The sequence below is a fragment of the Scatophagus argus genome, chromosome 4, assembly GCF_020382885.2.
Source record: "Scatophagus argus isolate fScaArg1 chromosome 4, fScaArg1.pri, whole genome shotgun sequence".
Taxonomy (NCBI): domain Eukaryota; kingdom Metazoa; phylum Chordata; class Actinopteri; family Scatophagidae; genus Scatophagus; species Scatophagus argus.
Genome location: NC_058496.1, coordinates 7,830,915 through 7,853,686, shown reverse-complemented (window position 1 = coordinate 7,853,686; position 22,772 = coordinate 7,830,915). Strand labels below are relative to the sequence as shown.

The 22,772-nt window shown below is 40.9% G+C and overlaps 2 protein-coding genes and 1 long non-coding RNA gene across 3 annotated transcripts; 2 read left to right on the top strand and 1 right to left on the bottom strand.

Moving 5' to 3' along the window:
- The first annotated feature begins 2,844 nt into the window (after positions 1–2,844).
- Positions 2,845–9,664, top strand: slc6a4b (solute carrier family 6 member 4b). The gene is made up of 13 exons (XM_046386345.1): positions 2,845–3,079; positions 4,060–4,194; positions 4,285–4,504; positions 4,654–4,792; positions 4,896–5,030; positions 6,100–6,203; positions 7,102–7,229; positions 7,332–7,444; positions 7,778–7,909; positions 8,076–8,175; positions 8,321–8,421; positions 8,967–9,134; positions 9,269–9,664. The coding sequence occupies exons 1-13, from the start codon at positions 2,878–2,880 to the stop codon at positions 9,347–9,349; spliced, it is 1,758 nt and encodes a 585-aa protein (XP_046242301.1). The 5' UTR covers positions 2,845–2,877; the 3' UTR covers positions 9,350–9,664.
- Positions 9,665–13,965: 4,301 nt separating this feature from the next.
- On the top strand, positions 13,966–14,793 carry LOC124058285. Its single transcript, XR_006843233.1, has 2 exons — positions 13,966–14,185; positions 14,438–14,793. It is a non-coding gene; the product is annotated as an uncharacterized LOC124058285 (long non-coding RNA).
- Positions 14,794–15,709: 916 nt separating this feature from the next.
- Positions 15,710–22,615, bottom strand: ankrd13a (ankyrin repeat domain 13A). The gene is made up of 15 exons (XM_046387358.1): positions 22,095–22,615; positions 21,149–21,284; positions 20,694–20,818; positions 20,550–20,595; positions 19,951–20,094; positions 19,652–19,841; positions 19,368–19,434; positions 19,174–19,255; positions 19,037–19,098; positions 18,828–18,958; positions 18,561–18,718; positions 18,309–18,440; positions 18,045–18,205; positions 17,872–17,936; positions 15,710–17,669 (listed from the first exon to the last, which is right to left on the bottom strand). The coding sequence occupies exons 1-15, from the start codon at positions 22,200–22,202 to the stop codon at positions 17,471–17,473; spliced, it is 1,806 nt and encodes a 601-aa protein (XP_046243314.1). The 5' UTR covers positions 22,203–22,615; the 3' UTR covers positions 15,710–17,470.
- Between the last annotated feature and the right edge of the window lie 157 nt (positions 22,616–22,772).

Genomic DNA, 22,772 nt, shown 5'->3' with positions numbered 1-22,772 from the left:
TCTCTTGTGATAGGCTTAATTCTACTTATTCCTAAGAAAAAGCAGTATCGCATTTTGTCCAGAAGATGGCGACTGTGTCACTACTGAAGCCAAAGACCCCACAAAGAACAAAAAGTACTTCCATGTGGATCACAATTTGACGGCTTTACTTTAAATAAGAATTCCTGTCAGACCATTTCCAAGCATGTAGGGTGTCCACAAGAACACGTTCAGGAAAACCACTTTCTGAGTCAGAATATGAGCAGACGTCAGTGCAGTGGAGTGTGGACTTTCTTCTGGGCCATAAGTCCACTTCTGCCCGCAGGACTGAGCTGTCAGGTAGATCGTGTGGTGAAAGGAGGGAGTTATAACACAGGATGACAGACTGAGAGGAGCAGGAACCGACCTGCTCAAAGCTCAGAGCTCCCTTCATAGTTTCTGAACCAACAAATCAATGAGTTTCTTTCTGTGAATGAACATGTCAAAATATAATAAACTGTCCTAGTCCTAAACTCCTGTCTACAACTGCACTCTGACAATATTACATAATAAAACCAGATCACACTATAAGCAGACTGTTCAGATATTCAAGTGTGATTTGGGGATATCGGCAGCATTAATTTAAAGTACAGAGCAGGCTGGCTGAGATGAAGGAGTCGTTCTTCCACCCAGTGGCTTCACAGTGTCGACTGGTCCTCTGTTTCACACACAAACATCTTCTTTCAAGCCAGGATTCCCTCGATGGGGTGACTCACCGCTTGCGCTGGCTTTAGATAATATGAGGTAATAGCATGTGTTGTTAAAGGCCATACGAGGACTTCTGCTTGAGTAAGCAGCACACCAGAGCTCCTCTCCAGCGTGCCCTTTGCTTACTTGTCAATGGGGAAACAACAAGCTGTATTTGTCTGTTTTTGTCAGCTTCAGTGCTCACAAAAAATAATTACAGCTGTGTCTGTTTTCAGTAAAGAGTCAAACTGATGACCTGCAGAAGCAAAGACACGACTGTGAACTGACATCCACATCACATTTGTTTCAGCAGAGAAACTCCAATGAAGAGCAAAGTTGTGTCTGCTCAGGAGACTGGAGAAATGAATTTACACAGGAGTCGACCGAATGTGGGACAAGAAAATGTTCAAAACTAAATAAAATGCTCAATTTTAAAACATATCCGTGTCTGTTTGCCTGTCAGGAGAGTTTCTGGGCAGGGCCAACATGCACACGTCCATGTGTGATTAGAGTCGACGTGCTCTAACAGGCACCAGGGCATGCGATGGAGGCTCCTGTCAGTCTGATGTTCTTCTGCCCATGTGTGCCAATGCAGATTGACAGGACTGTATGCTAGAGAAGGCTATATGGTTTGTTGTTAGGCTTCAGGCCCTCAGGGGCCCCCCGCACCAGCCTTTTTTTTCACCACCAGCTGATTGTTTACTCATCTCCATCTTCAGCTCTGGAAATGAGAAGACATGTTGAATCTGAACTCTAAGCAAAAGTATATCTATCTATCTATCTATCTGTCTATCTATCTATCTATCTATCTATCTATCTATCTATCTGTCTATCTATCTATCTATCTATCTATCTATCTGTCTATCTGTCTTAAAATTGTTTTGCTTTTCCGACTAACCTCTTTCCCAGCTTCAGGTGACGCAGCCACCAGGCCAGACAGTTTGGCTGCCACTTTGGCTTTTAAGTGACAATTTTATGATGCCGCTCGATGTCTCCTGTTCTATCTCTGTGTCATTTCCCAGAGTGACTCCATTTGATGGACTCTCTCCACTCAGACTTGCACGACCGCTGCTTTCTGAAGATCCAGTTAGCGGCCTTTTTCAAAGTGCTCACCGCTAAAAGCTGTGGATTTGATTACAAAGTCTTTTTTATTAGGTTTTTCCTAATGAGTGCAGTTAGGCTGCTCTGATTCTATTCTGTCTTCACCAAACTATATTAACATAAGATCAGGGAACCAAGATGGCTCAAGGTGCTATTTATAGCTTTCTGTGTTAAACTTTTGGAAGCTCAAATGGACCGTCAGCATTTTGATCTTTTTACCATCCTAACTTTTTCACCAGTTTTGACCCAAATCTTAACTGCTTTGTCGTTGTTTCATTTGTACCTCCTCATTGTAGTTTAAACTTTTATATCGTATCTGCATCTTACATCTTGTTTTTGCAGATGCACCCGGAAAACAAACATATTCAAGGCCGGTTTAACATTCAGAGGTCAAGCAACAAAAGCTCAAAAGTTCAAAAGCTGCAGAACAGCTACTAAATGTAGTACTAATGTAGTACTAAATGTGTATTCAGATTATATTTCACCAACTCACAGTCTTACAGTGAAAAAAAAAACCAGCGGAGCTCTTTGGAGTGTTCACTGAATATTAATCCCAGTTTATCATATTGCTGGACTCCTATCAGCCCTCAAACTGAACTAAACATCTCACTGTGGAGAAGCATACACTCCAGTCCTCTTATTGGATACTGGAGAGTCCAATTTGCTGATCTGGAAGAAGGTGCGAATGTGTCAACCTGATTTTCAGACATTAAGTTGATTTCAGCAGAAATGTGGGACCCAAAGCTCATATGTTGTCGAGTTAAAAGTGAATGAAAGGATCAAAAGTGAGCAAATCAGCCTCAGCTACTGGTTAACTCACTGATATGCTGCTATAACTGCAAAAAAATCAATGTTATTGATCGGCAATAACACATGTCACCTCTATTTCTAACTTGAAAGTATGTCCAACCTGTCTGTGATGTGTCTCCACTGACGGGTATCCCCGAGCGTCCGCTGCAGCTCCACCAACTCCTCCCACTCGGCCCTGTCATCACCACAGGAGAAACGTCCTCCTCTCTGCTCCTCTGGCTGACTTTTCACAGTCCGGTGCCCCGACAGGACTCAGCAGCCATGGCCGGCAGTCTGACGCACCACGGCTCCCCGAACCCCGGCTACAGCTCGAGCAGCGCGGTCCCGGTGCCGGTCATCACGCAGACGGACTCCAGGGACAAATGGAGCAAAAAGATGGATTTTCTCCTGTCTGTCATTGGCTTTGCGGTGGACCTGGGAAATGTTTGGAGATTTCCGTACATATGTTATCAAAACGGTGGCGGTAAGTGTCCCAGAGCTGCTGAACTAAGTCATCCAGCTTACTTTCACGAGTTAGGATTTGCGTAACTTGAAATCTTGCATGCGTGGAGCTATTTGACAAACTCTTCAAGTCCATTAAATGCCAGAGTTTGTGCTTGAAATGGCTTTAAATCATTCAGGAAACAGACGCACCTGGCAGCAGTAGCTGTCCACGGTGCTGAAGTGCGCATCTGCAGCCTTCACGAAACTAAAAGGAAAAAAAAAAAGGCCACTAAAAAGTTTTTACTCTTCTCTTATGATGACATAGTTTGTATTCGTCTTTGCTGGCTCACTTTTTTTTAATCAATCATTTTTAGACGAGCTTGAAAAAAAAAATCGTATCAGGACAAGCGTTTTTATGGCAGGAAAATTCTTTTAGATTTCTGCACAGATTGGTTAAGTGATTGCGTGTTTTTACTAGAAACTGGTTGTGCTTTGCTCCGAGTCGCTGTGGTTGTAGGGCAGGTTTATTTATTTATTTAACATCATATTTAACCACAAGGCAATTCAAAGAGCTGCACACAAAATACATAAAAAGACATTAAGACAATATTTAAAAGAAACAAAAGACACACACAAATGCACACACAGAATAAATCAGAAAAATAATAATGTACTTGATTTAAAAAAAAACGAATAAACAGAAATAAGTTATTTTATGATTTTCTGTGGGACTACAAGTGCTGCAGGAGTGAAATGTTTTAATGTGGCCTTAATGGTGTGTTGTTGTTGTTGTTTTCCACGGTTTGATCAAATAAAGAATTTGTTTCTTGTAAATCCCTCCTTTGAGCCAATGTATAGAATAACCAATTTTTACAAATGCAATTTTGACCAATGACAAGTCCCATTTTTACATTCTCATTCAAATTTCCTGCTGCGATTGAGACTCCAGGTCTCTTAATTCCACATTCGCTGAGTTTCTGGATGTCCTCACGTCGTCCCCGCTCATGTGTCTCTGTGCAGGGGCTTTCCTCATTCCCTACATTTTGATGGCCATCTTTGGTGGCGTGCCGCTCTTCTACATGGAGCTGGCACTCGGACAGTTCCACAGAACCGGAGCCATATCCGTATGGAAACACATCTGTCCCATTTTCAAAGGTGAGGCCTCACAATGTGACTGAAAATCAACTCGATACAGTGATTAAGGTTGCTCTTATTTCAATCCTCTGGCTTTTCTTTCTGTTTCAGGTATAGGGTACGCCATTTGTATCATCGCCCTGTATGTGTCCTTCTACTACAACACCATCATCGCCTGGGCCCTCTTCTACTTCTACTCCTCCTTCTCCAGCATCTTGCCTTGGACGAACTGCGACAATGTGTGGAATACCCCCGACTGCACCAACTATTTCGGCATGGACAACGTCACCTGGACGAATTCCTCCAGGTCTCCGGCAGAGGAATTTTACACGTAAGTGCATGTAAGTGAGAGTAACAGAAACCACATATATCAATAGCTTTACAGTGACACCGTGCACAGATACTGTCAGCCAGTGGCGCTCTGGGCAACGCTGTCCTCTGTGCTGGAAAAGGGATGACTTAAACGTTTTATCTTTACAGGAGGAACGTTCTTGAGATCCACAAGTCGTCAGGACTGAGAAACGTCGGGGGTGTTCGCTGGCAGCTGATGCTCTGCCTTTTTCTCATTTTCACCATCGTGTATTTCAGCCTCTGGAAGGGCGTGAAGACTTCAGGGAAGGTGACGCATTGCAATTTACCACCATGGAAATTCAGATGCTTACTGTGTATCTTCTTTCATTTAAAAACTTCCCCCATCTCTCTGTCTCGTTCATCCACGCCAGGTGGTGTGGGTGACCGCCACCTTGCCCTACATAGTGCTTTTCATCCTGCTGATTCGAGGCGCCACTCTGCCGGGAGCCTGGAGAGGTGTGGTGTTTTACCTGAAACCGCAGTGGGGGAAGCTGCTGGAGACCAGTGTGAGTTGTACAACGCTGGGCGGTCAACTGGTTTGTGAGGAAAAAGGATAAAATTGACTCATCTCTAACAAGAAACGCATGTCTCATAGGTTTGGTCCCACTTGAGAGTCTTGTTTTATAAGCTTCATTTAAATGATCCATATCTTCAGTTTAAAAATCATTTTGTGAGCACACATTTGCTTTTCAGCAAGTGAAAAGTGCATCTTCCACTGTGAGGAATGAAGATACAAAAATTGAAGGAAAAGAAAGAAGAAGAAGAAAAGAGGAAACAATAAAAACTAAAAAAAGATTATACAGATATGAGTGAACAGGCATTTTATCGTCACTGCATGTTAATTAAACAACACAGAAATGTTTTTGTTTTTTTTTTTGCAGATTTGTTTTATATCAATGTGTTTAATTTCCCCAGTGATTTCTCCACTGTCCTGTCGACATTTAGGAGCTCCTGATTTAACTTGTTGGACTGGTGTAAGGAAATAACACATCTTGAGTGAGAGGCAGTAGTTTAATTTATACTTTTGTTCATATATTCGATCTATGAAACGTCCTCATCCTCCTCTCGGGCTCACACCGCAGTTGTTTGCTAAACATGTGTGAGTGCTTTGGTTGGAAGGGAATATGGATGAGATGAAATGAGATGCATAAATAAGCCACACAGCAGGATAATAAGATGCATAATTGGTTTAGATTTTCTGCCCATTAACAAAGGCCTCTCTTTCTGTCTCACTCACCGATATCCAACGCTTTTTAATGCCGAACACACGCTCCTCTTCAGATCTCTCTGCGTACAGCTGTGTGGCAGCTAGATTTCTGCATGGCTGACATAACACTTCTCTGTTTCGGTAAATTAAATGCTGAGTGATCAGAACACAAAAGGGGAAATGAAGATATGAAGGTGCTCCTATTAATTTCATCTGGAGGGTGACATAAAATCACTGAAAAGGAGAGACTTAAATCAATCTGTGTGAGAAAAGCTGGTATTTCTTTGCTGTTAAATCTTACAACTTGTACAGTTAAAAATCCCAGCTCGTGTAATGTCTCTTTCTGTCTCCATTTCTGTGTTTTGTAGGTGTGGGTGGACGCTGCCGCTCAGATCTTCTTCTCTCTGGGGCCTGGGTTCGGGGTGCTCCTGGCTCTCTCCAGCTACAACCCTTTCACAAATAACTGCTATCGGTGAGAGCCGAGACACACTCAGTCATGTGAACCCACATCTGAGGCTCGAACACGGCTTCATAAGTAGAGTCCAGATGAAAGTCCAAAACTATTTGTACTCTCTTTGTACTCTTTATGATAAGAAATCGGACTTCCTGGGGGATTTAGGAGGTCAAGTTTAATGACTTCAGTGCACAGTCTGTGGTTGAAGCTCTCAAAACAGCTGGGGGGATTTGTTGCTTATAAATTAAATAAGACGGTGTGGTTGAGACAATGATCGTAGAGGCATGAGTGGTGAATACTACTTGCTGGGTATAAATGCCAAGCTGTATGATGCCACAGGAGAAATTAAATTGTGCACTGCCAGTATGACTAATAGCATGTTTGTATAGCTGATGTGATTAACAGAGGAAACGGCTGTAAACACGCAGATCATGAACGAAACTGGATGCTGCCGTATCTTGACCGCGAGACCCAATCAAACATATTCCTAATACATTTACGCTTTCCATACATTTGACTTTTTTTTTCCATTAATTTCCTTCTTTATTATAATTTCTTAGTGATGCTGGTCTTTTAACACAGATGTCGACTCGTTTTCCTGAAGAGAGAAGCTTTTCGGTTGCTAAAAGCATTCAGCCAGCTGACACATCCATCTTACACTTAATGAGTTCCTCATTAGTTTTGTCACAAGATGGTTGCCAGCTCAGAATATCCTCATGCGTCAAACACAAAGCTGAGGAGAAAATAAAAAGGAGCCCGTTGAACAAAGGTCAGAAGGGTCAGCACAGTACCAAGCAGCTTTCACGTCACACAGCAATGCTGTGGAAAGTCTCCGACAGAAGTTAAAAATTAGGTCTGAACTAGATTTTGAATGGCGATTATTGTCATTAGCATCCTTGAATTTCGTCCTCAACAGTGATGCCATTGTGACCAGTTTGGTGAACTGTCTGACCAGCTTCGTGTCGGGGTTCGTCATCTTCACAGTGCTCGGCTACATGGCGGAGATGAGGAAAGTGGAGGTTGAGGATGTGGCAAAGGATAAAGGTCAGCGAATGAGTTTTATGTTTAAGATCATGGAAAGAAAAAGAAAAAGCAAGAAAGAAAGAAAAATCAGCCAGTTCATATTTCCCATTTTCATGCTTTCAGGACCAAGTTTACTCTTCATCACGTACCCAGAAGCCATTGCAAACATGATGGGCTCAACCTTTTTTGCGATCATCTTTTTTGTGATGATGATCACGCTGGGCCTGGACAGTACGGTACGAACTGCGAACTCTGAACTCCTTGAGTACATGAAGGACCCGGGGTCACTTTATGTATCACAGTGAAGGCAATTCAACAGCTTATATGACTAAATACCTTTGATTTATGATTCAATCAATCATAAATCAGTTCAAGTTATACATAAGATTATTTTAGATACTATTACATAAATACTACAAAGGCTAAATATAATTCTCCTGATAGCAGCAATAATAAAATGAATTTGTTTTCTAGCATTTATTACAGCTTAATTTCTATTGCTTTGATTTGTGATATACAGATGGAAATGTGTAACTACAAAATAATACTGTATATTTGTAATGTTTCAGTTTGGTGGGCTGGAGGCGATCATCACTGCTGTACTGGATGAATACCCGGATCATTTTTCTCACAGACGTGAACTTTTTGTCCTGTGCTTGGTTGTTGTGTGCTTTTTGGGCTCTCTAAGCACCCTTACAAATGTAAGTTTTTCAGTTTCAGCTTCAGTTATCTACAGTCACGTTTGCTGTAGTAAGGTTTAGGTAGTTCTTGCTACAATGTGGTGAATTAAAACCCGAGCTCTGCGGTCTGTTGCTCACATGACGGACAATGAGAGGCAATGCTGTTTAATCAGAATGTTATTGACAGGGTGGTGCCTATGTGGTGAAGCTGCTGGAGGAATTTGGAGTAGGATGCTCCATTATAGCTGTGGGTTTCCTTGAGGCTATCGCGGTATCCTGGTTCTACGGTAAACAAGAGATTATTACTGACCGACTGGTCATTTTTTTCATCTGCACTGTAAACTGACGTCCACTCGGACCAAATATATTGTTAGCACGTGAAAAACAAACACTGTAAGTTACTATGTCTCACGTTTTCTTTGTTGCTTTCAGGTATCAACAGATTTAGCAGTGACGTTCAGGCCATGCTGGGCAAAGCTCCGGGGTTGTTCTGGAGGGTGTGCTGGGTAGCCATCAGTCCAGCGTTTCTAGCAGTAAGATATGAAATATTATTACAACAGGCGGATCCACATGTATAAATTGTACAAAAAGACATATGATTGTTGTTCCAGTTTTACAGCGTTTTAACATTTTAATCATCAGAGATCAGCAGGCAGTAGTAGACCAAGACAAAACAAGCTCGGTTTGCGATCAAAAGACAACTGGACGGCTGTCTTTTGAAGCTGTCCTGCCCTCTGTAGATCAAACTTTTCTCTAAATGAAATATTGTCCATAATACTTTTTTATGGTCTCTATGCTGCAAGACACTTGACTTGCAAATGTCAATTTCCTTCCTCCCCATACAGTTTAATATCCTTGTCTCTTGCTTGCTTCCATCTCTGCGGTTGTCTTCCAGTTGACATTTTGCATTATTACACCATTATGGCTTCCTTCATATACAGTATTTCTTTCACAGTGTATGGACGTGTCACATGTTACTCTCTCCCAGTATTATGTCTTATATAAGAATACAAAAGATACATTAACATATATGGCAATATTGAATATGGAAATCTTTGTGTATCCCAACTCTTCTCAGTATATCATAGTGAGCTCCCTGCTGAAAGCTCCACGCCTCACACTGTTTGACTATAAGTACCCCGACTGGAGCATCACAGTGGGATACATCATTGGCTTATCATCCTTCATGTGGATCCCCATCTACATGGTCTACAAGCTGGTGTGGACTCCTGGATCTCTCAAACAAGTCAGTGGGTGAAAGAGAGGAAAAAGATGCAGAAAATGTGCAGACAATCCTGCAAAGATGAACCTTTTCTACACATTCTTCTCCAAATTAACCTCGTCTCTCCTCTTCTTCTCTAACTGTCTTGTTTTCCAAAGAGGCTGGCAGTGTGTCTCAGACCAGAGAGGACCATACCAGACATCCATGCTGACAGCCTCAACATGGCTGCCGTGCCATAGAAAGGAAAACCACTTCAGCACACGAGAAGCACACAATTCCCCTGCTTGTAGTTTTGTATCTTTTTTAATTCAAGCCACAGTTTTAAGTCATTTGTGAGCGAACCTGAACATTATCTCACATCAAGCCTGTTATCAGCTTATGATGTTGATTTACGCTCTGTAAAATGATAAATGCTGCTAAATTTTAAGAGGAGCTGAAACAGCAATACTCATACCTTACTACATGGTCTATGTGTATCCTGCATCATCGGGACAGTAGAGCTTTCACATGTTGCCATTTTGTTGCATTCGTGTGTTCGTAAGAGTAATATTTAAATATAAAGGTTTGCTTTTCCCCTTAATCAGCTGTCTCACGAGCATCTCACGAGAACAACATGCCAAGGAAAATAAGAATGCATTTCTATATGTAAAATTCAGCACATCATTTCTATTGCATGGGGCTGTTTTCTCATATTAATTTCTACATTTTCTGTAGTTTGTGAAAGTTGGATGAAATCAGCTCTGCATGCTCAGCCGTAGCAACAATGGAAACATCAGTTGTTAACAGACTTAACAGAGTTTATTGCCAGTCAAACATTCTTGGCAGCAGTGTTTTGCATGCAATTTCATGTAATAAAATAAATTGTTCAGTGGGCTTTTTATCCATCCAGTGGACCAGTAACTAATGTTTGTCACACCAAGTGTTACCAGCGCAGTTTTCACAGTTAGTGTGTGTGGTTTGAGTTGGACCAAAGTCTAAAGACAAATTTTTTTTCTTTTTTTTGTTCCCACTGGGCAGCACTCAGCTCAGCCCACAAGCAGAGATTTAAACTAAGCTTGAGAGTAACTTACAGTCTCTCCTTTATTTTGTTAATGCTGTGTTTAATATTTAGAGAGTAGACCTGTACTGTAACAGCATGCTTGTATAGGATTTCATGCGAGCTGCTGGATATTTATGTTAAAAAATAAAATGCTGTTGTCCCTACAAGTGTTTGTAATGGAGATGAGTGAGGCACTCAGACAAAGACCACATCTGTTCATCTCATGTTCTCAGAAGAGAATATATCTTTTTAAATCTTAAATCTTAGACTTCAGTGTGTGGTTTGAGCATTGGCCTTAAAGCAAGAAGAGCTAGTGTGCTTTCTGGAGAAGCAGTTACAAACTGTAAGCAGTTACAAATAAACTTTTTGGTCTTCATCTGATGGCTTCATTAAACTCCACAGAGCCTGTTTTGCCTTAATCTGCTTAATTATTACACTATATGTACAAAACTTGTAAAGGTTGTATTGATATTGTGCCTCTCCGATGTTTTCACTCTCTAACTTAAGACTGTTCAACTTTTTTTGTTTTGTTTTGCAGACGCACAGCATTAATATCACTTGTGTCTGTGCCACATGTGTTATTTAAAAGTGCTTTACACCTTATTTGTATACGGCAAATAACGTGATGGGCAAGGTGATGATTGTCGTGTGATTTTCAGCCCTTTTCAAACTGGTTTATGTACTTGTCAGGTGTGGATAAAGTAAATATAGTGTGCGTTACATATTCCATCTTTGTGCTTCTTTTCATTCCTGGAGGTTGAATGTGAATGTAAACAAACAAACAAACAAACACAATACAGCATTTTTTCTTGTCAAATTTCAATATTTATATTAAAACAGATACCGTGTTTGTTTCTGAATTGTACATATGCAGAAGACCACCAAAGAGATTTGTTTCCATATGGTGATCTTGATGTCTTTGTAATGGGTGTTGGCTGTTGCTTCTCACCTCCATTAGACATTCTAATTAACAAGCTCATAGAATAGAGCAGCCTCTACCCCTTAAATGCACCAACAGTGCCCTTCAGATCTTTACTTACTGAACTGATTTTTATTCCTGAGTGAGCCAAACCCAGTCACTTCAAGGACAACCAGTATGAACGAACGTATATGCGAGTAGAAAGTGGTTTGCAACGTATGATTCCCCATTGAGCCGCGGGTTGATGGACGTGCAGATCAAAGCCCTTTTGTGTCAGTGACGGCTATTGAAGTAGAAAACAGACAAGCACAGGAGACACATAAAAGAGACACTGCTAAATGGACGGTTTCTTCTCTAGCTGACATGAACAGCTTGACAATCGGTAAATTCAGACAGCATAGAGACCTCTATATGTTCTGACTGAATCTGCTGCCGTGCATCCATTAATCCTGAAAAAACAGAGCAGCAAAAGCTGTAAGAAACTGATAGAGAGGGCATGAAAAGAGGGCATAAAAAAGAAGACTTTCACAGAATTTTTTAACTGTTGAACATCGATATCCACCATCGAAAACATTTATGACTGATGCCTGCGTATGAATGATTAGTTATTCATGTGAAATCCACTCACACCAGCAAACACAAATCTAAATGTACAGGAAGACTTGTTTAGTTGTGTTATATTTCCCTTAAATATATCTGGGTAATATGGTAAAAATATATCGTCATGACTGTAAATAAAATAACCAGACAGGTAGGTTATGTCTAATGTCTAAACCAGCAGATCTTGGAAATGATTAAAAAATATGTAAAGTTCAAATATTGCCATAAATCAGTCCCGCTCACTGATTTGTATGGTTATATAAAAGAACAGCTGATCTATTGGCCGATATTTTGTTGTTGCGCGTGTATATGTGGGCCAGTAAGAAACAAGAAACTGCAGTACACAAACACCAAAACAGGTTTGAGGTAATTTAGAATTAGTATTAGTAGAATTAGTATTAGTATTTCCACCACATAGACTGTCCACCAGAGAGCACTGAAAACTTTTTCTTCAATTGTAAAATGACACGTCCATCCGCATCAAGATTGTTTGTTTTGCAAATACTTTTAAAAGTATTTTAAAAATGTTTTAAAAGTGTTTTAAAATGATATTGTCATTGTGCATGAGCCGTGGAAGGAAACAACATCACCAGAGAGGCAGGGAGGAAGGCTGAGTCTGAGAAGCGAACTCTTTGTCATCAGCTGGTTAGGAAGATGGTAAATTAACTATTGTCTTAGAGCCACATTTCACTTTGGTACAATATTATTATTCACACCTGCCTCCTTGCTTCAGTTTGCACTAAAACCACAGAACTCAAACTGTTCATATGAGACTTGTTAGACATTTTCAGTCAACTGATCATTCCAGTTACTGATGTGTTAACAAGTCTACTGAACACAGACGACTAATTGTGTGACATGACATAATTAAATGACACATACACTCTCCTGCATCTGCTGCCATTAATCAACAGGCACAGCTGAGAATGATGGCAGTCCACAGAATCCTGCTCATAATAACTTTATAACTAAAAAGACATCATAGCATCATATCTGAGAAAGCAACATCATGTGTTTATCTCCGTTCAAATGTCTCCAGATCACCTATTAAAACAGGACCCCTGAGTTCATGCCGTAATGAAATGTTTTCTTGTTGTGATGAATTTATCCAGGAAGCTTCCAGTTTTAATTTCAGGCCACCGTGAGTGACATTTCCTAACGCTCATTAAGCTTCTCTGGCACATAATTAAGAGCAATAAGTGTTTGTAATGGGGTGCACACTTAAGTTCTATAGAGGATGAAGGTAAAGGCCATATACATCAGTCATGCAGAGTAATTATATAAGAATATAACCCCGAGGAGCTTGACCTTTAGATATATTCTTCATTGCTCTTTGACATTTCAGAAATGGGAAATGTGATGGAGGTGTCACACTGGTTTGATGGTTACCAGTAAGCGAAGAGGGTTCATACACTTTATATTTCCTCAGTCAAACTACCTGGAAATGCCTGAAAACTGCAGCACTCCGATGCAGTCACAAAAAAAAAAAAAAAATTAAAGAAATTCACTGGTTGATGAATCACAAATGTGAATACTCCCATTTTCTTCCTCGGATTCTCAACAAGCAAAACAAGAGAACCTGTGATGTTTTCCTATGTCCGGAAATTTTATAGACTAATCAAATAAACCGTCAAATGAGAACATAATCTGTAGATTAATCACAACTAACAATCGGCTGTATGCACCACATGACCACGGACGTGATTTGACTCATAACATGTAGCCACAAACACAGCTTTCCAGAGCCAAAGCTGACTCCTTCATACTGCTTATTTTGTCCGACCAGCAGCCTCAACCACCGACATAAATGTAGCTGTCATAATGAGATTAGAAAAGCAGCAAAGACTCACATCTGAGAAACAGTCAGAACCAGTGAATGCCTGATCCTTCTTCTCAAAACAATTCTTAACGGTTTATTTTACAGATGCCTTCCCAGGAAGTTTCCAGGAAATAATATAGCTTGGTTCTATGGTGTAACTCTTGTCCAGTTGCTAATTAATTCCAGCTGGAGAGGCAAAAACAAACAAACAAACAAAAAAGCATTTATAGGTCTGAAGAAAAAAAATCCCACAATAACCTCAATAAATAAATATTCTCTTATATTTACTTCAAGAAAAGAAACATTTTCTAGCACTTAACCACACAGTTCTCTCCAGGGAACCACTGACCCATAAAATAAAATAAGTAAAATAAAACTGCATGCATCTCTAATCGCAAAAGCCACCAGTTAACTTTCTTTCAAATGACAGATCGATTAATCGATCAATCGGTTCAGAGACGGTACAATAACCCAACGGCTTTAGGACCCAGATTCTACAGCGGAAGAAGAAACGCCTCACTCTTATTCCCATCACCACCACCATCCTCCTCCTCCTCCTCCTCCAGCCTCCACCGCGAAGATGCTGCATCCCGTCCCCCAGGCTCTAATCATGTGTTTCAGTGTGTTAGTTAGCGGACAAGCCGAGGACTCCAGACTGACCGAGAGAGCTTATGTGGTCTTAGAGAAGCAGAATTTAGGTAAGACTTGATGTTGGACTGTAGAAACTAACATGAGGCCTATCCCTAGTGCGGGTGGTGATGCCGACCAAACAGGCTCCTGGAGGGGGGTGAACACTCACTAAATCGTCTAAATTTAATCTTTATTAGAGGTGCAGCTACTTGCTGATTAAACCGGAGAATTAAAGCCCGTAATGGCGGTGAACCGGTCATCTTAGACAGCCTGTGTGCGTGCAGGCTGTGATCCGCAGCTCTGTGTTTTTGTCCCCACAGTCACGCTCGGCAGCGTCCTCGGAGTCCTGCTGCTGCTAATGATTATCATGGCTGTGTGTGTCTACAAACCGCTGGCTCGTCGGTGAGCTCGTCCCGTAAACCTGGAGAGGATACGAGGACCGAGAGACAAACCTGCACCGAGTACCGAGCAGCTCAGCCCCGGTACCACAAGGCGCTCCTGACGGGTCCAGACTCAGAGGAGAACCGAGCTCTGCACCCAGACTGCACGGTTATTGATTAACTGGGATTTCATTGGTCCTAAAAGCAGGCCATTTAATAATTGTTGTATGTTTGGATGGGATTACATCTATGCATTTTTTTTATTTAGTTTAAATAAACAGGGGGGACATATTACACGTGTTTTTATTTGATTTTTGTTATTTATTTGGATTAAGGAAATGCTGTATTTGGGTATATTTTTGTTTGCTTTTAAGACCATTTGATTGTGTTGCTGGCAATTCAGGAGGGAAATAAACCTGAAGGCCTGCAACTATCAAATACATTTGATTGGGATTAAAAAGTAAGAGCTGCTTGACTCAGTTAAAACCAGTTTGCACAGATCTTTTCCTCAAGTTTTGTAGAAATCTGCTCATAATGTTTTTCTGAAATAAACTACAATCTCTTTTGTTTTTTATTTATTTGATTGTGTGTCATATAATGACTTGGAATCTAAAGGAAATAATGTAAATAGGTACATTTTGTTTGCATTTAAGGTGATGTTTTTGTCCTTTTTTAAAATTTGAGCAATTTGATAATAACCATGGAGTCCTGTGTACATTAAACACGTGGGATTACAAAGTGTGAGACTTCATTTCTTCATAACGGACCTCATGTTGATTACGGTGCCTATGCAGATGAAATACCAAAAAATGACTGAAAATCCGCTCAATTGACCTTTTTAATCATAAATTTGTTCTGTGATCGACTGGTCAGGAAAACATGGAAGACTTCTCGCTTTGTGCTTGATTTCCTGACAGAGGAGCTCTGCAAATGACCTGAAATCTTTTCTGCACAAGCCAATTGTCCAGCACTATACTATACTTTGATTGTGTGCTACATCCACAGTGCAGATGTTAGGACTGGAATGACTATGACCACATTTAGCCAAACATAAAATCTGTTCACAGCAGACAAACCCTTTAAGCCCTAAGTTGTCCTCAGGAGATCAACACTTGACCCGACAAAGTCTTCAATGTGGAACTCGTTAAATGAAGTACAAGAGGTTGTCTCCTTTGAATTTAAGCACATGAACAAAGTCACTTTCAATCCTCATGGAAATAAAGTGCTTTTATTTTAGAAACAACATTTTGAAACTGACACGTTTTCTTAAAATCTTAACATTAAAAAAAACCCTCTGCAGCTGGAACGGTGCATTACAAAGATCTGCATTAATTCAACCAAAGCAAGCCTTTTTTTTTCTTTTTTTTTTGTAATGTCCACTGAAACTCGGTCGTTCTAATTATTAGTCTAGTTTGTTTGCTGAAACCCCTGAAAGTCAGACGCAGTGGCGCAGGGAGGCCTTTGATAAGTGGTTGGCTGTCACCTAAATCAACTATAGTGGTTAACGCTTGTAACTCAGAATCACCTTAGTACAAGTGAAACTTCTTTATCTTGTTTTTAAGTTACAAAATTCTTTAAAAAAAAAAAAAAAAAAAAATCTGGCACCACATAAATTTGTCACCACCTGTCACCCAGACAAAGTGTTGTCAGAGCAAGGCAATCCCTTGGCACATGCTGAAGAAACTAATCCTACGTATGGCGGGCATGCGTGATCTTTGAGTCTGTGCTGTCTTTTCTTCAGAGGTCTTGAGTTGTTCATGGCTACAAAAGGCAAACGGACTGCCTTTAGGAATCTGAATAATCTTGGTAGCGCCGGTTGCGTGGCTGCTTCCTAACTGCATGGCGGCTGTAAATCCACAGACAGACTGGTCTCTGCTATTGCATTTTTGAACTGAGGTGATAATTCTCAAAGTTGCTCAGTGACGGTTAACAAAATTATGTCCTTTCTCACCATCAAATGTGTGAAAATGCTCAGATAAGAAAAAAAAAAGTTAGGCCAGGAAAGTTAAACATCCATGCTTTTTGCAGATGTTACGTTGCCATGCAGCCGTTTTGAAGTTTGTCTGACAACAACATGTTTTTGTTTATCCATCGGAGTTCGCAAAGGACAAGAAAATGCATTTACTAATCACCTTTTGACTCAATGAGCCCATCTTTCTGAATTACTATCGATATGAGTGATATGCATGACTGCTACCATTTCGCACCAAAGAACCGTTTACCAACCTACAATTTTCGATAGTTTTACAACTGATTAAAAATTAATTCCAAAGCGAATGGAAAATGTGTGTAATTGGAACCCTGAGATTTTTGTTATTCTGTGAGCCCACGGTCCTCAACAAAGTGACTCTGTAGGACGACTTCACAGTGAAAACACTCAAATCGATCCCCTTAAGTCCACAGTGCTTATAGTTTTCAATTATGCTTTGCTGTGTCTAGCTTTCAAAAAAATCAGGGACTGAAGCGATAAAAAAAAAAAAAACAACAACACAGAGTGCTCTGGACCTTAAGAGCCACATTTGAGTGTCAGCACTACGTGAAGTCACCTTAAGTGGTCAAACATTTCTATTCATAGAACCTTATTACACCAATGTGACGCCACAGCGGACGACAGTACGATCAACGCGTGTGGGTTGCAGCTGTGATTCTGATTTGGAAAGAAAAAAAAATAAATAAAAAGAAGAAGAAGAACTGATCCAAACGTATCTAAAAGAGTCCATTATTAAGTTTGAGGATGGAGACACACTATGCTGAAATAGAAATATATAAAGAAGTATGCTCTTACCAAAAATACCTTTTGGAAAATATTGGATACTGAGAGTCTGATATTGCCTGTGGAAGAATGATCTGTTACAGAAAGAAATCTGCGGTTGCATAGATGACTACAGTGGTTGGGAAGGAGGACTGAGGTGTGGTGGTTGCCTGTGGATCTGGAAAAGTTGTATTATTATTGTTATTCCCTCTTATTCCTGTTTACTTCTCAGTGAGCGATAGCTGCAATATCCTCTCCAGCTCCTCTTCCTCCTGCTTCCTTATCCTCTCTTCTTCCGCTTGAGCTTGCGCAGAGAGCTCCATAGCCAGGCGGAGATCTGTGTCGGGGCTAGAGGCAGAAGCGGAGCTGGCAGGGCTGGAGGTGTCTCCGTATTCCACTAGCACCCCCTCTGGGATACTCCTAGAGTGACATAGACAGGGGGAAAGTGAGACACAGTGTTTTTTGTTTTTTTTTTTCCCCCCTCTGTGGGCTTTACTGCCACATACAAGACAGCAAACAGACACATGGCATCATCTAAATCCCCATAGGACAAAGCAAGCAGCAAGGACTCTTAACGTTCTCTTAACCAAATGTAACTGTAATTTCTATACCAGCAACCTACCTGTCACTCTGGCTCCTTGTCATTACATCAGGGAGTTCCCCATCAGCATCATCCCAAATCCCCTCCTATAAACACAAACATCAGGAATCATTCTTACAAAATCAAGGAGAGCATGAGGAAAATGATGCGAACAGGTCTGTGTACGGAGCTGATCAAGTGATGAATGCTCTGACCTGGTCTGGGACCCTGCGAGACTCCAGGAGACTCTGATGGATGGCGTACTGCAAGAGCTCCTCGTCGTTGTTAGACATGGGTGTGTGTCGGCTGCCTCCTCGCCGATGGTAGCTGGCAGGCACCTCAAACACTGAAGGACACACCTGAAACGGAGGCAGTGCTGGACAAACGAAAACCAAAGGAAAAGCGGATTAGGAATCACAGACGTGTGACTAACTTTGATATACAGTTAGATTTAGTGGCTGAACTGTCTGGATTCCTACCTGCAGCTTCCTCGTCTTCTCCGGAGGACGTCGGTGTGGCTGCTGGCGTTGGTTGCGCCTCCTCTTCAGTACTGCATTTATTGACGTTACCAAATGTAATCCTGGCATTCAGAACATGAAACAGGGGGATCTCTGCATGACAGGACGGCACAAGATTAGATGTAAAAACAGATTAAAGGGAGAACGAGACTATAGCTTTATGTGCTTCTTTAAAGTGCAACTTCTATAAAGCTCCGTAGGAATGCCATGTACCTATTTTTACAGGAAATCCCGGAGGAAATTTCAGAGTTACGAAGTCTCGTAGGCGTGCAAAATGGGAACTGGTCCGAGCCATCAGGTCGATAATCGGGGTCACCTGCTCCACAAGGGACAGAGGATGTTCCTCGCTCATCCACAATGTACCTTTGAACCTGGGGGAGATAAGATTGAAGGCTATTCAAAGGTGCACACAACTGAATTTCGTGATATAGATAACACGCAGCTATGAGGAATTCACAGCCGTAAAGATACATTCCATACTTCTGTGTTCGAACGCTCAGTTCAATGGGTCGGCCGATGTCTCTGTTGCCCAGGTCAAAGTCAGGATCAAAATATTCCTCCGGAGTGATGGCAGTGGGATTGGTGGCAGTCGCATACTCCAGAGTCAGGTCCTTTAAATTTGAGAATCAAATCAGCTGCCAGATTGGAACAAAATACATTTTTATGTGATAACTGACTGCATATCTCACCCCTTGTGCACTTATGTGCTGCTCAACAGTCCCAAGCAGGGACTCCAGGATGTTCCTTTCACCTGTGAACACATGAAGTCCATGAATTACATACTGAAGGACAGAAAAGTAAAATGTGAAGCAGACTGTATACCTACTTTTTATCCTGGCTTTCTCCTCATCTGTAAGATGTTCTGTCCTTGTCCTGATAACCACATTTACATTGTTCACACTGAAAACCTAAGAAAGAAAAACAGAACCTAAAGTCACATTCTATCATAAATGGGTTCCACAGTTTTCCGTAGCACTACACTTTAGTTATAAAAGAAGAAAATGTATAACTTCTGCAAACCTTTGCTTCAAATCCATTGATCACTTCAGTTTTGTCACTTCTCCAGCCCCAAATCCCAGACTTGATCCTGTGAAAACAAAAACCAGAAGCATCATTACAGTCTTCAGTTTGGAATGGCTTCTATTATACAGAGAATACAACAATGCAACACGGATATGAGACGCTGTAAGCAACCTGTTAATGAATGAAGAATAAATGTTTCATTACAGACAATCAGGTGTGAGTTTGACCCTGGAAACATCTATGCTGAGAAAGAGGACGACAGAAAAAGATGTAACACTTGCCTTTCAAAAGCAATATGCTTGGTGTCCAAGTACGTGTTGACAATAGGAGTAGTCAACCTTTTGGCAACTTCCTGTTCAGCTGGCTGCATCGACTCCAGTGTGACATCCTCCATTTCTTGGGATATGTTGAAGCGTTCAGTGTCCACTACTTCATCATCGTGGTTCACCTCCATCAACTCTGCACATGCATCTATAAAAATACAGTCACGAACAGACTTAAATCGTTTTTACAGAATTAGCACAGATCATAGGCAGCACTCAGAAAACGTTTGTTTCTGTACGAGAATCAAAACACACACCATCTCCTCTGAAGATGTAGCTTCTACGACCTCTGATCCAGGTCATGTTTTCAAAGCCTAGAAGAGTGGCATCCACTCGCAGGCTGGCGCCACTTTTCCAAATGCGACAAACATCACTTGGACAAACCCGTGACAGAAGAGGGACTGTGAAGTAACAGCATGTGAATGTCACACAATGGAACAACAATGTGGCTCATTACAGAAACAAAACAAATGCTTAAACTACCAAGGCCCAGGTATGTGGTTTTTCCTGTATGACCTCATGAAACCTCTTGGCTGGCAAGATCATGGACTTTCCAGAGTAGAGCATTTGTAAATATTTGCAGAGACCTTCTTCTTTTGCATACTCAATTGAAGATAACCAGTCTGTACAAAATGAACAGGTTACCGTGAACACACTACTTCACTATTATGGCATGTATCCATTAGGACAGAAAAATAAGCAAAAAGAAATAAACAAAACAAAGCCATACAGCAGCTACTTTTACAGATATTGGAATTGTAATACGAGTAACAACTGCAGAAGGGCTTTCACTTGACCATACTGCAGTTTCAATTATTTTTTCAGTCCTAATTTCCACCCATGAAATGGAACTTACTCCAACTGGTGAACTCCCACTTCATTTCCATATAGAAGTCTGGAGACTGTAGATGAAAAGATAGAGAGAGCAGTTAATTCTGTTGAAAGTAAATGCTTCCAGGGTCACGTGCACATGGATTACAAGACAGTGAGAAAGCCAAACCTCTCGTATCTTTGACAGCAGCTCAGGCACTCCTCCCAGAGCAGTGGAGGCTTTGAGGTAGTCTCTGCGCTGAAGCACTAACTGAACCATCTCTGGATCTCCGGTGCTGACTGCCTCCTGCAGCACTACACAGAGGCAGACGAGTATGAACAAACCACTAAACCTTTTAAGGTAACAGCATATTCCTAGGAAGAGCAGCTATCCATTAAAAAAACCAACAATGACCATAATAACTGAGGAAAGCGAAACTGTTTTACTGCAGTCAGAAGAGCGGATATGCAGTTTCCCAAATAAAGCCCGTTAAAAGTAGATGATGTGTAGGATAATGTGAGAAGTGTTATAAGTGATCAAACAACCTATAAATCCTCAGCAAGCATTTCTGCATAAAACAAGTAAAACAGACATTCACAAGATCATAGCATTATTTCTCTTATGCTTCCAGTCTTATAACAAACCTGTCCAATTGTTGTCATTTTCTTTCGTCACTTCAGCGCCGTGTCGAAGAAGGACTCTAACTGACTCAAGGTGTCCGAGCGACACAGCCAGGTGCAGAGGCGTCCGACCTCTGGGATCCACAGCCTCAGTGTCATTCTGAGAAAATCACAGAAAAAGCCCACAAACGTGTTCACCCTGTACCTTAAAAGGTGGAACATGCATAAATGTTTAATCTGTATGAACCCATTTAGATTAAATACTGCAGTATCAACAGGACAACCTGCTATGAAAGTGAAAGAGCAGGGCCTTGTCATATTGTTTCACTTGTAACTGAGGATCCTTATATTGTAACTCACAGAATCATAGCACAATTTAATTTAGGTCATCACTGATAATAACACAGAAGTGTAGTACACTGAGACTGAGCATCATGTCTGGTCCTAAAATGAGTCATGGTACTGAGGTCACTGTGTTATCAGTTAGTCTGATTAGTGACTAGACCATAGTATTTGTACTGTAAGAATACAAAGTAGTAAATGTGATGAGTAACTGCTGGGAAAACAACGTGAAAATAGAGGACAAAAAGTCATATGCTCATAATGTTTAGATTAATCAGAAAAATGCGAAAAGCGGTTATTATGTTATCACATATAGTCAGATTATATACTCTATTCAAGTAATGCAATAAATTTGATTAGCATCTTCAAATAAGAACTGAAAACATGCAATCAATCTGTTAAACATTATTTAAAGTACAATTCCAAACCTGTTGATCGTTACCGCAATGTTCTCATAGATATTTTACACGTTATGTGTGTGTGACACTACGGAGCATCTGTCAATACGACTGGCCTACTTTAACAGGATGGCTAGGGAGATTTAACATCTCACTCCTGGCTTCATTTAGCTAGCACGCATCGTTCTGCAGGCTCAGGTTTGAGATATCGTATTTAGCGTTTTGCCAACCTGTGGTAACGTGATTTGTTCTTCCAGTTTCCTGTAATCATTCTCCCACACTGCGGAATGCAGAGGAAACTTCACTCTGATGTCTTCGCTAACGTTAGCCGTGGACATCTTCCTCTTTATGGAGCCGCTCACTGCAACGTTAGCCAGCTTCCAATAATTACAGCCATGGAAAACTCCGATACCTACACGCTACTTATGCCAAGCATATGACAAATATGAGCCATGCCCCTGATAGCTGACGACAGCAGCGTCGAAATATCCAAACCAGTGTCCAACTTTTCCTCAAGCCTTCCACTAAATAAAACTTTTGAACAAGGAAGTGCCAGGAGCAGTAGTACCAAATAATGACAGGGGTGTCCTATACAGCAAGTGACTCGCAATTGAATTAATATCATCTTATTAAGACATATTTTCTAAGCCCCGGAACTTAATTCTTATTTAACAGTAATTGGCTATTTATTCACTTAATACATTCCAGATACACAATTTGTAAATAATCAACGTCACCTTTAGAAAAACATAGTCGGTTCCAACTGGACGGAACCATTCAACGCGTTTGCATGGGGGTTAAAACATATTAAACTTAAAAAATAAAGTACAGCTCCTGCACAAACGTGATTTCCAGTCACACTTTTGTGAATTCAGTATGATGAGTAATTGAGATTTAACGCAACATTG